At 41.7% G+C, this 16,917-nt stretch overlaps 1 protein-coding gene across 5 annotated transcripts in view; it reads right to left on the reverse strand.

The window, feature by feature from the left end:
- The window catches only part of SLC12A6 (solute carrier family 12 member 6), a 98,274-nt gene that overhangs the window by 19,391 nt on the left and 61,966 nt on the right, over positions 1-16,917 (reverse strand). For all 5 annotated transcript variants that reach the window (XM_066342704.1, XM_066342702.1, XM_066342701.1 and 2 more), the window contains 9 exons: positions 16,236-16,367; positions 15,144-15,290; positions 12,634-12,688; positions 10,246-10,376; positions 9,357-9,592; positions 4,453-4,676; positions 3,328-3,486; positions 3,061-3,159; positions 2,361-2,418 (listed from right to left, as the gene is read on the reverse strand). In XM_066342704.1, the coding sequence (XP_066198801.1) occupies positions 2,361-2,418; positions 3,061-3,159; positions 3,328-3,486; positions 4,453-4,676; positions 9,357-9,592; positions 10,246-10,376; positions 12,634-12,688; positions 15,144-15,290; positions 16,236-16,367 (1,241 nt within the window). The remainder of the gene's footprint in view (positions 1-2,360; positions 2,419-3,060; positions 3,160-3,327; positions 3,487-4,452; positions 4,677-9,356; positions 9,593-10,245; positions 10,377-12,633; positions 12,689-15,143; positions 15,291-16,235; positions 16,368-16,917) is intronic.

Raw genomic sequence — 16,917 nt, forward strand, 5'->3', positions numbered from 1 at the left:
CAATCACATGGAAACCTTGGAGTTAAATGATAAAGAATTCACAATTGAAGTTCTGAAAATACTCAACAAGGGGCAAGAAGACACCAAGAGGCAACTTAATGAGCTCAGAAAACAAAATGAACACCTTACCAAGGAGATTGAAACTTTAAAAACAGAGATGAAGAATTCAATACATAAAATGAAAACTGAGGGAGCAAGTTTGGCTAATAGAACAAGACAGATAGAGGAAAGGATCAGTGACATTGAAGGCAGGCAACTAGAGATGCTACAGAGAGAAGAGGAGAGAGACTTGTGAATTAAAAAAACTGAGAGCTCTACAAGAATTGTCTGACTTCATCAGAAAGAGCAATATAAGAATGGGTATATCAGAAGAAGAGAGGGAGAAGGGAATGGAGAGCCTATTCAAACAAATAATGGATGTGAATTTACCAACCCTATGGAAAGAGTTAGAGCCTCGAATCCAAGAAGCAAACGGAACACTGAGTTACATCAACCCAAACAGACCTACTCCAAGGCACACCATAATAAAATTGTCAAAAAACAATGACAGAGAAAGAATCCTCAAGGCAGCTAGGGAAAAGAACATAACATATAAAGGAAAGCCCATTAGGTTATCATCAGACTTCTCAGCAGACACTCTACAAGCCAGAAGAGAGTGAACCCAAACATTCAAAGTACTGAAAGAGAGGAGTTCCCATCAAAGTTATCCTTCAAATATGAAGGAGAAATAAAAACTTTTATAGACATAGAGAAGCTGAGGGAATTTATCACCAGAAAACCCCCACTACAGGAAATACTAAAGGAGGTTATCTGACCAGACACAAAGAACAAAACAAATCAAAACTACAAATAAAAGTTCTAACAAGGTCACAATAAAAAATAATCTGTGCCAACAATAAACATAAAAGGGGAGAGGATAAAGATAAGCAGTAGCAAAGGAGGATGAACTGCAGGAGCACTCATAAGACAAAGTTTACTCTTAGAGGATGAATGTAAATTAGGCGGGGGGGGGGGGGGGGGAATAACCCATCCTAAGAAAGGAAACCACAGAAATGTGTGAATAAGTGGAGATCTGAAACAAGGTACATTTAAGCTATGGAGCACAGGGAGTTTATGATGAATGACAGTAGGTGAAATTAGAAAAAGGTAGACAGGGCTTGATCAAAGTAATAATAGGTCTTAAATGGGCATTGACAGGTCCTGAAGCAGGAAGGTTAGTATGATCAAATTTCATGTTGTAGGAAAATCATTCTGGTGGCAGCATGGAAGGAGGATTGTTAGAAGCTGGTACAACTGAAAAGGTAATTAAGATCCTGAAGCCCTGTACAAAGTGATGGGGATAAAGAACAGTGGAATGAATGAGATCTATTAAGGTGAAAGGTGGAATTTATAGAGCTTAGAAACCAATTGGATGAGGGAATTAATGGAAAAAGTCTAGGATGACACTGAGGTTTCTGTGAAAGTGGTGAAGGGTGAGGCTATTAATCCCCCAAGATGGGGAAAATGAGAACAGATACAGCAGATTCCAGGGAAAAGTTTTTCTAGAATTTTTTTGCAAAAACATATTTTATACTCATAAGTGAGAAGAAAGGAAAAACATTTTCATGAAGGATACAAAGAGAGTAAGTTTCAGCTTTTATTTAGAATGGCAAATAGATACACACTTATGTCTTAGAGGAGATGCTATAGACAACTGAATGCTTTTTTTTAAAATTTTTGTTTGTTTTTGTATTTTCCAAAATTAGAAGCGAGGGAGAGGCAAACAGACTTCCTCCCACATGTGCTCGATTGGGATCCACCCAGCATGCCCACCTGGGGGTGATGCTCTGCCCATCTGGGGCGTTGTTCCATTGCTACCGGAGCTGCTCTAGTACCTGAGGTCGAGGCTATGGAGCCATCCTCAGTGCCCGGGTAAACTTTGCTCCAATGGAGCCTTGGCTGCGGGAGGGGAAGAGAGAGACAGAGAGGAAGGAGAGGGGGAGGGGTAGAGAAACAGATGGGCGCTTCTCCTGTGTGCCCTGACCAGTGAATGCTTTTTTTTTTTTTGGTTTGTTTTTACTTGCCTTACTTTACTTTTGGTCTTGGTTTTCCAAAAGCTCTTAATGTACAGGAAAGTCATTATTATTCAGACAAATTCACTATTTCATTGAGAGCTATATTCATTGTATGTCACATATTTAGAACATAATGACCCTTATAATTCACTAATCTTTTTGGGAACTATATACTGTACATATATTTCCTAATTGTTAGTTATAATAGGTACCTCAGATTGAGTTTTCAGTCTTGGAACTATGTGGAATGATCAGATATTAATAGAAGATAGACACATAATTATTACAAAGAAATCAACTACTCACTTGTCTCTGAGAACAACGCCTTCAATACATGCACCAAAAAGGACAACATTGCTTAAATCTACCATATTGAGAGTCAAGGAAACTGAAGTTCACTCTCTAAGATGAGACAAAGTAGACATTTAAGATATATACAAATACATATGTGTGTGTGTATTTTCTTTTTTTTAGGTGACAAAAGGGGAGATAGTGAGGCAGATTCTCATATGCACCCTGACTGGAATCCACCCAGCAACCCCTTTAGGTCCAATGCTCAATATAGAGCTATTTTTAGCACCTGAGGCTGACGCTTGGACCACCTGAATTATCCTTAGTGCCAAGGGCCATGCTTGAACCAATCGAGTCACTGGCTGTGGGAGGGTAAAATGGAGAGAAGGGGGAAAGTGAGGGGAAGAGAAGATGGTTGCTTCTCCTCTGTGCCCTGACTGGGAATTGAACCTGGGATGTCCATACACAGGGTTGATGCTCTATCCACTGAGCCACTGGCCAGGACCAAGATATTTCTCCTATCAGTAAAATGAGTTGTTACATTTACTATTCTTATAAATCCTTTCCTGAATTTTAAAGATGAGGTGGGCAGACTATCTGGTGAAAAGTGATGTTGTAGAAAGCAACTATATTACGAGTATAAAAACACTGATCACCCTAGTTCCTCTAGATGTTCCTATGACTAAGACTCAGGCTGGATCCATGAAAAGGATACACACAAAGGAGGTGGTCAGGATGGCGAGGATAGTGCCAATAGGAATGGATTTTTGAGCATCTTTCAGATCTCCAGATCTGTTTGATCCAGCCATAATACCTTTAGAGAAGGAAAAGAACAAGTTAACTTATTGAGTTCCTGGACACTTCTATAGTCACACTAATACAGACACAAATCAAGAAACCCTCAGAATATAATTCTGTCACCTGAGAAAAATCACACCTGTGCCTGATAGCTTCTAAAATAGACAACAAACTAAATGCTTACCTGTGACAGAGGGAAAGAAGATCCCCACCAGAAGAGTAAAGGAGGTGGTAATGTCAACAAAGACGTATTCATGGTCGTAGCTGCCTAGAACGTCAGAAGATTTGGCTGAGGGCTTTTCAATGATCTCTCCTTTTGGTAGATAATTACTCCAAAGATTCTCTGCAGTGGGGAAAAAAGGGGAATAAAAAACAGCAGTAAGAAAAGATGATAATTAGATAATTTTTCTATCTAAATGTCCTTCTAAATCAGATTCCTCATTTATGTAGTTTTTAAAGGTATGTTTGTTTCTACATGAGCACAGAAATATGCACATGTATATCGTACCATAAAGCACACATAAGTGAAAAACCCTTTTCATTTGGTTCAAAAATAATTTGACAAAATGCTTTGCTAAACACAAGTCAAGTTTACTAATGCAAATTAGGAAAATTTAAACAGACTAAAGCTAAATGCTTTGCAAAGCCTGTTATTTTTTTTTTAGTAGTCATCAATGCTGTTTCTTAGGGTAATCTTGTTTATGTGCAAAGAAATTTGTGGAACAAACCAGTAAGTCACAAGGGAAAAATTGCAGAAGTTAAGTCAGGAAAACACACAATGTGGATGTAGTGACATTAAAATAGTTATATTCCGTCATTGCAGGAGGAACATTAACAATTTTACAATAATATAAATAACATTTTATTAGCTTATTCTAGGTTAAAAAGTGATTTGCTCAGCTCTGCTCTCAAAAGGAGGTAGTAATTTTTAGCAGACAAAACTGTTGAGTCCCGCAAAAGAATATTTTCACTTATAGAAAAGCAGAAAGACATTGAATTAAGAACTGTGTGCTGAACTTCAGGGAGAAGTGATAACTGGCAGTGAGTCTTCATGGACTAAAGAACAGTCTAAGACAGCGGTTCTCAACCTGTGGGTCGCGACCCGGACGGGCGGGAGTCGAACGACCAAACCACAGGGGTCGCCTAAAGCCATATGTATTTTCTGATGGCTTTAGGTGACCCCTGTGGTTTGGTCCTTCGACCCCCACGGGGGTCGCGACCCACAGGTTGAGAACCACTGGTCTAAGATGACAAAGCCCATTTTCCTCAGAGAAAAAGGAAAAACCTGTCCAAAAACCTCCCAACTTACCTTTAATGACACCACTAGCCAATCCAGGAATGCCCTGGATCAAAGTGACATTATTGTGAACAAAGTATTCATCACAGGTGGCATTGAAAAAGTGACTTGAGTTACAGAATAGGCCCCATAACTTTGATGGGACTGTTGTGTTGTTCATTTCGTTGGTCTTAGAGCATTCGCTGACATTGTCAATGTGTCTTGATGAGAGTGTACGGTTACCCAGCATGCAGACCCTAAGTAAAAACAAACAGGGAGACAAATGAAGCAAAGGGAAACAAAATTTTAAAAGAAAATAGGTTAGCTTGGCCTGTGGTGGCACAGTGGATGGAGTGTCAACCTGAAATGCTAAGGTCACCAGTTTGAAACCTGGCCTTGCCTGGTCAAGGCACATACAATGAGCAACCAATGAACAGCTGAGGTAAGGCAATTATGAGCTGATACTTCTTGCCCTCCACCTCTCTGTAAAATCAATAAATAAAATCTTTAAAAGAAAAAAAAAGTTTATAAATGGGTTATTAAATAATAAATAGGTTAATAAAGGAAAATAATTCATTTATAAGAGCTTCACTGTCATGGATGGGCAAGAAACTATTGACCAGCTCTGTAAACAGTGACTTACATTTTCTGCCAATTTAATTATGATAGCAGTCTTACAAAATAGGTATTATTTTGATTTTGTGGATGGAGGAACTGAAGTTAGGGAGACAAAGTAGCCTTCATGAGGTCACACTGATGGGAGGTGACAGTGACAGAATTCAAATAGAAGTGTCTGAATACACTGCTGACTCATCTTCCAAAACTTCTAGGTTATTAACCAATTGTTAGGTCTAAAAGAATCTTGGGTCCTTTTGTTCTTACAAAAAAAAATATTTCCTCTAATTTTATTTTCAGCTTAAAAAAGCTAAAGGTCAAACCTCTGGCTACTGTTTGGAGGAGTATAGCTTGGCTAGAATTAAAAAGCACATCTCTCTGTAGCCTAACAGACAACTGTATTTATTTATTTATTTATTTTTTTGCATTTTCTTTTGCATTTTTCTGAAGCTGGAAACAGGGAGAGACAGTCAGACAGACTCCCGCATGCTCCCGACCGGGATCCACCCGGCACGCCCACCATGGGGCGACGCTCTGCCCATCCTGGGCGTCGTCATGTTGTGACCTGAGCCACTCTAGCGCCTGAGGCAGAGGCCACAGAGCCATCCCCAGAGCCCGGCCATTTTTGCTCCAATGGAACCTTGGCTGCGGGAGGGGAAGAGAGAGACAGAGAGGAAGGCGCGGCGGAGGGGTGGAGAAGCAAATGGGCGCTTCTCCTGTGTGCCCTGGCCAGGAATCGAACCCGGGTCCTCCACACGCTAGGCCGACGCTCTACCACTGAGCCAACCGGCCAGGGCCGACAACTGTATTTAAAGATATACAAATATTCATTGCTTATTTTATTTTTTCTTTAACCTGGAGATACAAATATGAACAAAGGAATAATATACTCCCAGTTAAAATACCTTTCAAGAGGAATAAAGCAACTTTTAAAATATGCAAAATGATAGCATGCACACACATTGTACCATGAACCATGTACCCACTGCTCAACTTCAACAACTTTCAACATTTCCCAACTTTGTTTCATGCATTCCTCTAGGTTTCTGTCTTGTTTTGTTGGATATTTTAAAGAAAATACCACATATTTTGACCTTTTATGCACCAAAAAAGATAAGTATCAAACGAGAACTAGAGGCAAAATGAAATTTCCCAAGTCAAGGTATCTTCAGAATGTAGCCATTAGTATTTTTATGACTAACATGGATCTGAGGCTGCTCTGTAGTCTCTTGATGATCAGACTAAAAGAGTACGGTGGAACCTATTGCTGACATCATTCAGCACAGAAGAAGCACTGGACTGGGAGTCAGAAAATCACAGCGTTCATGTTCTTGCTGTGCTATTAACCCTTTAAGAAGTGAGTTTTTTTCAGGCTCGCTGAAGCCCGGGAGTGAGTTTTTTGTTTTTTTTTCTCAAAAAATAAAATTAGTTCCAGTTTTATTAACTTAGAATCATTTTTGTTTGATAACCAATTTATGGAAACAAGAAGACCATACATTTACCTTTTTTAAATGTTGCCCTGCACATTTTTAAAATAAAAATTTTTGTATGATCCTACTCTGGATGGTCAGGACATACATGAACATTCATAGTACTCAAAGGGTTAACTAACTTTGGGGCAACTAATTTAATTTAATCTCTATGAACCTAACTTTTCATCTTGAAAAATCTATTTTCTGCAGTCAGGTTAACTCAACATAGGACCGTTGAATTGAATTCCTGGATAATTCAGATGACTTTTTCAAGGCAATCTCTGTAACAAGATTACAAATAACACTCAGTGCTGGCTAGTGCCTATGCCACTAGTCAAATGGAAAACAGGTGGGCCTGTGAATCATATAGCCGCACAGATCCACTACTGCTTCAAAAAATATATAATACTTTAGGGTACCTGAACTATTGAATACTTATGATGTGTAACTTATATACAGAGAAATCATAAATGTAAATGACATGTATTTCTCTTTATTTTATGACTAGGAATTCCATTATGGTATTAAGAGAATTAAAAAATGTGGCCCTAGCTGGGTTGTTCAGTGGATAGAGTGTCATTCTGACATTCTGAGGTCACAGTTTCATCCTTGCTCAGGGCACATATGAAAAGCAACCAATGAGTATACAACTAAAATGGGAATTTTTTTTTTTTTTTTTGAGAGAGAGGCAGGGAGCGAGAGAGGCGGGAACATCGAGCTGTTCCTGTATGTGCCCTGACTGGGGAACTGAACCAGCCATCTTCACACTCTGGAAAAACCAACGGAGTTATCCAGCCAGGGCTTAATTTTTATTGATTTTTAGAGAGACAGAGAGGGGAGGGAGAAGAGAAGCATTTATTTGTTGTTCCACTCAGTCGTGCATTCTTTGGTTGCTTCCTATGTGTGCCCTGACCGAGGATAAAACCCACCACCTTGTTGTTTGGGATGATGCTGTTAACCTATTGAGCTGACTAGCCAGGGCCATTTTCTCTTCCTTTCTTTTTATTTTATTTTATTTTTTACAGGGACAGAGAGAGAGTCAGAGAGAGGGATAGATAGGGCCAGACAGGAATGGAGAGAGATGAGAAGCATCAATCATCAGTTGGTTTTTTTTTTTTGTATTTTTCTGAAGCTGGAAATGGGGAGAGACAGTCAGACAGACTCCCGCATGTGCCCGACCGGGATCCACCCGGCACGCCCACCAGGGGCAACGCTCTGCCCACCAGAGGGCGATGCTCTGCCCCTCCGGGGCGTCCCTCTGTCGCGACTAGAGCCACTCTAGCGCCTGGGGCAGAGGCCAAGGAGCCATCCCCAGCGCCCAGGCCATCTTTGCTCCAATGGAGCCTTGACTGCGGGAGGGGAAGAGAGAGACAGAGAGGAAGGAGGGGGTGGGGGTGGAGAAGCAAATGGGCGCTTCCCCTATGTGCCCTGGCCGGGAATCGAACCCGGGTCCCCCACACGCCAGGCCGACGCTCTACCGCTGAGCCAACCGGCCAGGGCAATCATCAGTTTTTTGTTGTGAGACCTTACTTGTTTATTGATTGCTTTCTCATATGTTCCTTGACGCAGGCCTTCAGCAGACCGAGTAATCCCTTGCTCAAGCCAGCGACCTTGAGCTCAAGCTGGTGAACTTTGCTCAAACTAGATGAGCCCGCACTCAAGCTGGTGACCTCAGGGTCTTTTTTTTTTTTTTTCCTGAAGTTGGAAACGGGGAGAGACAGTCAGACAGACTCCCGCATGCGCCCGACCGGGATCCACCCGGCACGCCCACCAGGGGCGATGCTCTGCCCACCAGGGGGCAATGCTGTGCCCCTCTGGGGCGTCGCTCTGCCGCGACCAGAGCCACTCTAGCGCCTGGGGTAGAGGCCAAGGAGCCATCCCCAGCGCCCGGGCCATCTTTGCTCCAATGGAGCCTTGGCTGCGGGAGGGGAAGAGAGAGACAGAGAGAAAGGAGGGGGGTGGTGGAGAAGCATATGGGCGCTTCTCCTATGTGCCCTGGCCGGGAATCGAACCCGGGTCCCCTGCACGCCAGGCCAACGCTCTACCGCTGAGCCAACCGGCCAGGGCTGACCTCAAGGTCTTGAACCTGGGTCCTCCGCATCCCAGTCCGACGCTCTATCCACTGAGCCACTGCCTGGTCAGGCTGTCTCTTCTTTTCTTTCTCCCACTTCCCCCTTCTCTTTCTCTCTTAAATCAATGGGCAACTTTATTTATAAATTTAATGAATTATAAATATTTAGTACGAGTTTAGGTTTCCTTTGACTTGACTTTTTATTAATAAAAGAAATCCAATATTTATATACTTCATAAAGGTTGCTAGCAATAACTATACTATTTGAAAAGCCCTTTGTGAATAGTTTAACTATATGCAATCATTATCAGATGGTTTTGAAAAACCTACTATTTGTAACCCAATGACGGTTACAGCTACCAGTTCTATGCCTGGGACAAAGAAAGAAGACCAACAGCAACCACAACAAACTAGGCAGTTTGCCAGGAGGCTTCCTGCCTGACTTCTAAGAGTGAAGTTTCAGAGATATTGTAAAATTCTTTTTATTGATTGATTTTAGAGAGAAAGGAAGGGAAAGGGAAGGGAGGAGGGGAGGGAGAAAAAGCGGGATGAAAAAGAGAAAGATTTGGTGTTCCACTTATCTATGCATTCATTGGTTGATTCTTCTACGTGACCTGATTGGGGATTGAACCCACAACTTTGGTGTATTGGAAATGGTACTCTAACCAACTGAGCTACATGTCCAGAGCTGAGACTGTAAAATTCTAACTTGAAATGATCATATCATCAGATAATGTCAATGACTACCCAACAATGATTAGTCAGAGACAGACACGTACGAGAATTGCGGAGGGGCAAAAGATGACTTGATGGCTCCAGCATAGATGGCCAAGATGGACACAATGACACAAGCCAGAAAAAGTGAAGCAAACTTGTTCACATAGCGTACGCCGATGAATACCACCAATACCATGAGGACCAAGAAGGCTGTGCCATAGACACGCATGTTATTTAGCATGGCTGATTCCTTGGCATCATCGCTGCGAAAGATGGCAGCCTGGGGGACCATATATACCTGTTAAGCAAATAAAGTAGAAAATTAGGTAATTTCAAAGTAATCAAGTAAAAGGATATAGTTTGATATGCTTTCACAAAGGAAAGCAAAGCTGAGGCAGAAAATGGCTGGAGACTTAGCCTAATTCCTATTTGGATCTAGAAATGGGTTGAGGTGGTCGAGTGGTGGTGGTTGGGTGGAGAGGAAGGAGGAGGCAGTCAAGGATACCCTCAACCTTTCTCCTCCATATTCTCACTAGGAGGCCATATGTATCTGTGGAGGGCAGTAAAGCAAGGCACAACACAGTGAAGTGCAATAAAATGAGGTATGCCTGTAACAGCTGATTACAATCACTCACTCATAGCTGATCTCTCAGAAGCTTTGACATCAAAGAACAAAATAAAACCAAATCTATATTATTATCTATACAGCAGTGGTTTCCAACCTTTTTACACTTCAGGACTGGTGAAAATAGGAGAATTATTTCAGGGACTGCTAAGGCAGAAATCACTCTGAGCATTAGTGAAGTCAACTAAGATCATTGGGTCTATAATCTTCATACAACATCAGGGTGGTTAACTCTTTTGAGGACTGACATGAAATTTGTGGTGGACTGGTTGGCAGATTGGCAGTTGAAAAATGCTGCTGTAGAACACAATTAAATCATTACTCACCAGAAAAATCTCAATGGCACCAAGGATATACATGGCTGCTGCAAATGTGGTACCAAGATAAAAGCAGAGGCCAACAGCTCCACCAAACTCTGGGCCCAGAGCCCGGGAAATCATAAAGTATGAGCCTCCAGCTAAAACACAATGTAGAAAGTGATCAGGATAAAGAAAGTACATTAGTGCCCTGGCCGGTTGGCTCAGTGGTAGAGCATCGGCCTGGCGTGTAGGAGTCCCGGGTTCGATTTCTGGCCAGGGCACACAGGAGAAGCGCCCATCTGCTTCTCCACCCCTCCCCCCTCTCCTTCCTCTCTGTCTCTCTCTTCCCCTCCCGCAGCCAAGGCTCCATTGGAGCAAAGTTTGCCCGGGCGCTGAGGATGGCTCTATGGCCTCTGCTTCAGGCGCTAAAATGGCTCTGGATGCAACAGAGTGATGCCCCAGAGGGGCAGAGCATCGCCCCCTGGTGGGCATCCTGGATGGATCCTGGTCGGGCGCATGCGGGAGTCTGTCTGACTGCCTCCCCGTTTCCCGCTTCAGAAAAAAAAAAAAAAAAAAAAGGTACATTAGTAAGAGGTATGTAAACAAATCATAAGTAAGAATAAAAATATGCATAAAGAATAAATATTTGAGGCTTCTGAGAAGGTAAAATGTGATAAAAAGATTTGCTAGTGGGAAGTAAAAGATGAAATCTTTATGGTAGTATATACTGCACATCTGTGCTCTATAGGAAGCACAATTTGTCAGCATTAGAAAACTATCAGGCTCTGGCCAGTGGATCAGTGGATGGAGCGTTGGCCCAGTGTATGGATGTCCAGGGTTTGATTCCTGGTCAAAGCACACAGGAGAAGCAACCATCTGCTTTTCCCTATCTCCCTCTCTACTTTCCCTCCTCTCCCTCTTCCCCTTTCACAGCCAGTGGATCGATTGGTTCGACATTGGCCCCAACGACTGAGGATAGCTTGGCTGGTCCAAGTGCATTAGCTTCAGGCACCAAAAATAGCTTGGTACTCGAGTATCGGCCTAGACAGGGTTGCTGGGGAATTCCAGTCAGGGCACATGCAGGAGTCTACCTCCATCATCTCCCCTCCTCTCACCAAGAAAAAGAGAGAATATTTACTGTAGGCATGAGACAGCCTAATAAAATATATCCTAACTAAAAGAAGCAAAGAATGCAATAAAAATTAATGATTTTAGCCTAGAACATAAAGAAATTTTTAGTTTTTTTTTATTTTCTTGTTCTTAAATTTACTTATTGATTTTACAGAGAGAGGAAGGGGGAAGAAAAAGAGAGAAAGACAGGGCCATAGATCTGTTTCTGTATGTGTCGTGACTGGGGATTGAACCAGCGACCTCTGTGCTTTGGGATGATGCTCTAACCAAGCAAAATATATGGCCAGAGTAACTTTTTTTTTTTTTTTCATGAAGAAATTCTAGGTAGCCTGACCTTTGGTGGCACAGTGGATAAAGCATCAACCTGGAATGTTGAGGTCACAGATTCAAAACCCTGGACTTGCCTGGTCAAGGCACATACGAGAAGCAACTACTATAAGATGTTTCCTACACCTTCCCAACTCCCTTTCTCTCTCTCTCTCTCAAATCAATAAATTAATTAAAATTCTTTAAAAAAATAAAAAAGAAAAAAAGAAATTTTTAAAGAAGATATCCTGAAGTCAAATAGCATTAGTGTCTATGGCCAACAGATTAAAATAGTATTCTAGCCCTGATCAGGTGGCTCAGCCGGATGGAATATTGCTCTGATGAGCTGGTGTTGTGGGTTCAATCCCCGGTCAAGGCATATGTAGGAGTCAACCAAAGAGTATGTAAATGGGTAGAACAGTGGATTGATGTGTCTCTCAGTTTCCCTTCCCCTCTCTAAAATCAGTCAATAAAAAATATTTTGTTGGCCCTGGCCGGTTGGCTCAATGGTAGAGCATCGGCCTGGCATGCAGGAGTCCCAGGTTCGATTCCCGGCCAGGGCACATAGGAGAAGTGCCCATCTGCTTCTCTACTCCTCCCCCTTTCCTTCCTCTCTGTCTCTCTCTTCCCCTCCCTCAGCTGAGGCTCCATTGGAGCAGAGATGGCCCGGGCACTGAGGATGGCTCTGTGGCCTCTGCCTCAGGCACTAGAATGGCTCTGGTTGCAACAGAGCGACGCCCTGGATGGGCAGAGCGTTGCCCCCTGGTGGGCGTGCTAGGTGGATCCCGGTCGGGCGCATGCGGGAGTCTGTCTGACTGCCTCCCCCGTTTCTGGCTTCGGAAAAATACAAAAAAAAAAAATTTTGTTAAATAAAAATTTAAAAAATATTCTATTTCTAAAAAATGTATACTTGTGGCCTTTATATCATAAACACACAGTAGTCACCGACAACCCCTGAAGCCCACACAGCCTACTGACCTGGCACCACTCCGTTAGTTGCAATAGCACTCATGGAGATAGCAGTCAACAGTGTCTGTGAAGAGAAAGAAGGGAGAAGGTTCTTACTGTATAAAGAGAGCCTTTCTGTACTCTTCTCCTTCTGTGGTCCTAGGAGAACTTATGGAAACTTGACCTCTACCTACCTTTATGGAGGGAGTTACCTGTCATATCTAATGGCATGAAAATGAGATGATGTGGTTCAACTCATCACACAAGTTACACTATTATTATCTGCAGTATTCTGTTAAAATGCCCCTACATCATAATCAGTAGGTGTGGTACTATATTGATATGCAAGCTCAGATGGTTTGTATTCTGAATTCTGACTATTGCTACAATAACCAATATTCAGTAAGGAAGGAAACTACTGAAGATTTCTGAGCTTGTAAGAACTGTCTTTTAAAAACATGGCCTGGTGACAGAGTATAGCATGGATGGCAGACAGGGAGTAGATGGGAGCAGAGTGACCTGTCAGTAGATTATTATCGTGTTCAGTGAGAGCTATGGATTGCAGTGGTAGAAGTGGAAACATGAAGGAAGGGTTGATTGTAAGAGATTTCAAGGGGAGACATGACTGGCCTGGGTAGCTGACTGGGTGTGAAAGGCAATCAGGGAGCCAAACATGGCACTGAAGTTTCAAGACTACAAAACTGAAAAAAAAAATGATGGCACCATTAATTTTAACTTGCCAGTGATATGAACTATGACTGCTTACCCTATTCTGTATAGTACTCTGCTGGGCAAAGTACACATGAAGGGTGTAGTGGTGATAGTAATAAAAGAGGTCAGTTGTTAGTTAAATAACTTACTGGCTTGAGCAAGTACCTTGCTGGCTCGAGCAAGGGGTTATTCCGTCTCCATTCCTGTCTGTCTATTATAAAATAATAGTTAGAAATTATCTATCGGCCTGACCAGGCAGTGGCGCAGTGTATAGAACATCAAACTGGGACATGGAGGAAGCAACCAGGTTCGAAACCTTGAGGTTGCAGGCTTGAGTGCAAGCTTAACAGATTGAGCATGGGGTCGCTGGCTTGAGCGTGGGATCATAGACATGACCTCATGATCGCTGGCTTGGGCCTAAAGGTCACTGACTTGAACCCAAGGTCACTGGCTTGAGCAAGGGATCACTTGCTCTGCTGTAGCCTCCCAATCAAGACACATATATGAGAAAGCAATCCGTGAACAACTAAGGTGCCACAACGAAGAACTGATGCTTCTCATCTCTCTCCCTTCCTGTCTGTCCCTACCTGTCCCTCTCTCTGTCACAAAAAAATAATCTATAAACAACTTATAATAAAATTTACAGATATGGTTTGGAAACATAGATAAAAAGATTTTAAATTGAAGAATAAAATGTTCTCAGTATGGTGAAGAGAAGACCTGGAAAAAACATCTGAGTATCTGGGGAAGATAAAATAAATGAGACCTGCCTGACCAGGCGGTGGCACAGTGGATAGAGCGTCGGACTGGGATGCCGAGGACCCAGGTTCTGAGACCCCGAGGTCGCCAGCTTGAGCACGAGCTCATCTGGTTTGAGCAAAAGATCACCAGCTTGAACCCAAGGTTGCTGGCTTGAGCAAGGAGTTGACCCACGGTCAAGGCACATATGAGAAAGCAATCAATGAACAACTAAGGTGTCGCAATGTGCAATGAAAAACTAATGATTGATGCTTCTCATCTCTCCGTTCCTGTCTGTCTATCCCTGTCTATCTCTCTTTGACTCTCTCTCTCTGTCTCTGTAAAAAAATAAATAAATAAATGAGACCCCAAAACAAAACAAATAATCCTCATCCCCAAACAGCAATCAGTTTTGTTTCTAACACTCTAAGAGAATGGTACACCCCATTTCCTAACACATTTTTTTTTGTCACAACATTGGTGCTATCAAGCTCAGATGGTTTGTATTCTGAATTCTTTATAGGCTATATTTGCTGCTTCCTATAAAATTCTTACATTATATATATATATTTTTTGACAGAGACAGTCAGAGAGAGGGACAGATAGGAACAGGCAGATAGGAAGGGAGAGAGATGAGAAGCATCAATTCTTCGTTGTGGCACCTTAGTTGTTCATTGCCTTCTCATATGTGCCTTGACCGGGGCGCTACAGCAGACTGAGTGACCCCTTGCTCAAGCCAGTGACCTTGGGCTCAAGCTGGTGAGCCTTGCTCAAACCGGATGAGCCCGTGCTCAAGCTGGCAACCTCGGGGTCTCAAACCTGGGTCCACCGCATCCCAGTCTGACCATCCACTGTGCCACTGCCTGGTCAGGCCCATTATAATTTAAAATACATATTATTATAGATATAAGCAGTGAGTGACTACACTAAATAACTGAAAATCCTTTTGATTTTAATATCAAAATAACCTCTTCTGTTGAGAGTATTACTACTCCCTAGTATTTTGTTTTTTTCCCAAAGAGGTCAAGTGCATACACGCTCAAGCATGGGCAAGGCTCCAGGTGATCTCCAGGAGCCACCTCTGGACTTACGCAGCAACAGCAGATAAGGACAATTGCTAAGGCCTGAAGAACTCCAGCTGTGCCTACTACCCACGTAAGGCGTAGAAACAGAATCACTCCAAAAATATTCTGTAGACACGGGAGGTAGACACCCATGAAGGTACCCATTTGGGGGATCTGGAAAGGAAGATGTTGACAAAAGAAAAAATTATATAGTCATCTAGAAAAGATGATTTTATCTCTTTACTTTTATATGAAAACTTGCTCTCTAACTACCACATTAATCTCAAAGCAGAGATGATAAGTTTAACAAATATCTTAAAAGAGGCACATTCATAAAATCTTCATCTTAACAGTATTGATCACTATACCTTTTACTTTTATTATTCCTAGAGCTATAGATTTTTACCTTTCATAGGTCTCCAGATGTGTTTACATAGGCATCTGACCAGATAAACTTTTAAGTGCACCCCAACAACTTAAAAAATTTCGGTTGTTTAAAGCTGTTAGCTTTTTTCTCTTTTCATTTAAAATTGAACTACTGGCTTGATCTTCAGAATTTGATATAAACCCTTCACAGTAGTTGGTAAAATAAAGATCTGAGGGTTGTTTTACCCCTGAACCACCAAAAAACTAGCTTGTAATATTGTTCCATATTTTCATTTTGATAAAAAAGACTGATGTTTGGTCTTTGAAAAACCCAGTGTGAACACTCATCTTTTGAAGTGCTGTCTGGAATGCTTTTCTCCCGCTATCACATGGCTCACTCCTCACAGCAGTTAGGGCTCTGCTCAAATATCACCCTATGAAGGGCTTCCCCTGACCAAACTCTCAAAAATTAATAAGCACTCTCAGTCTCTTTACCCTGCTTTTATTTTTCTTAGAGCATTTATCAACATAGTTAAAAATTCCTAAGGACTGTGTCCACACTAAAATTTAGATTGAATGACAATGAGATATTGTATGGTCTTTTTGTGCTATGAATCCAGCGCCCAGGACAGTGATGGCATGTTATCAAGCATTCAATAAATAGCTATCACAGAGCACAGAGTAATGTCCTGGATAGTCTTCCTTTCTTATATATGGGGCTCGTTTTATTTATCATGTTTTCTAAGCCTTCACCTTGGTGGGCTTCTTTTTTCCTTCAGGGATGTTCTCTGCCTCTTCATGTTCCTTTGCTCCTTGAGTCAGATTAGTGTAATTAGCCATGCGGTTGAGGAGAGAAGACACCTTTGGTCTGGTGTCCATTTCTTCCTATAAAACCAGAAGTAGGATGAATGAGTGATGAAGAACACACTGGAAATAAGCATCAAAATGACCACTCAACCAGAAAATTGCATAGTAAATGAGAAAATATTTCACAGATAAATATTGTAAGACTATCAATGGGACTTTATTTCCCCCATTAAAAGATCACAATCAGGTCTACATGAATCCTTATAAAAATCTTAAATGAAAAGCTTTATGATTCTATCTAATAGCTTAACTTTATAGTAAAAAAAATATTGGCCCCTACAGACAGCTGTAACCTTGTAAAAAATATTTACAATATGATCTTTAACCAGAAAACCCTTTCTTTAGGATACTAACATTCTAGTGACATTTATGGTATTAGTTATAGCACCAAGGATAGACAGGTCAATGAAAAACTTTTGTTATTGAGCTAAATATTAACCTCAGACTTTTTCTTGAAGGAAGCTGAGAGGAAATATCATTTAAAAAATAGGCACCCTAAAAGAAGTGGCACCCACATCATTATACAAAGCCAAAAAAAAGCAGTGGACATAAATGCTGGAAAAAAATA

This window comes from Saccopteryx leptura, chromosome 6 (genome assembly GCF_036850995.1).
Source record: "Saccopteryx leptura isolate mSacLep1 chromosome 6, mSacLep1_pri_phased_curated, whole genome shotgun sequence".
NCBI classification, from domain to species: Eukaryota; Metazoa; Chordata; class Mammalia; order Chiroptera; family Emballonuridae; genus Saccopteryx; species Saccopteryx leptura.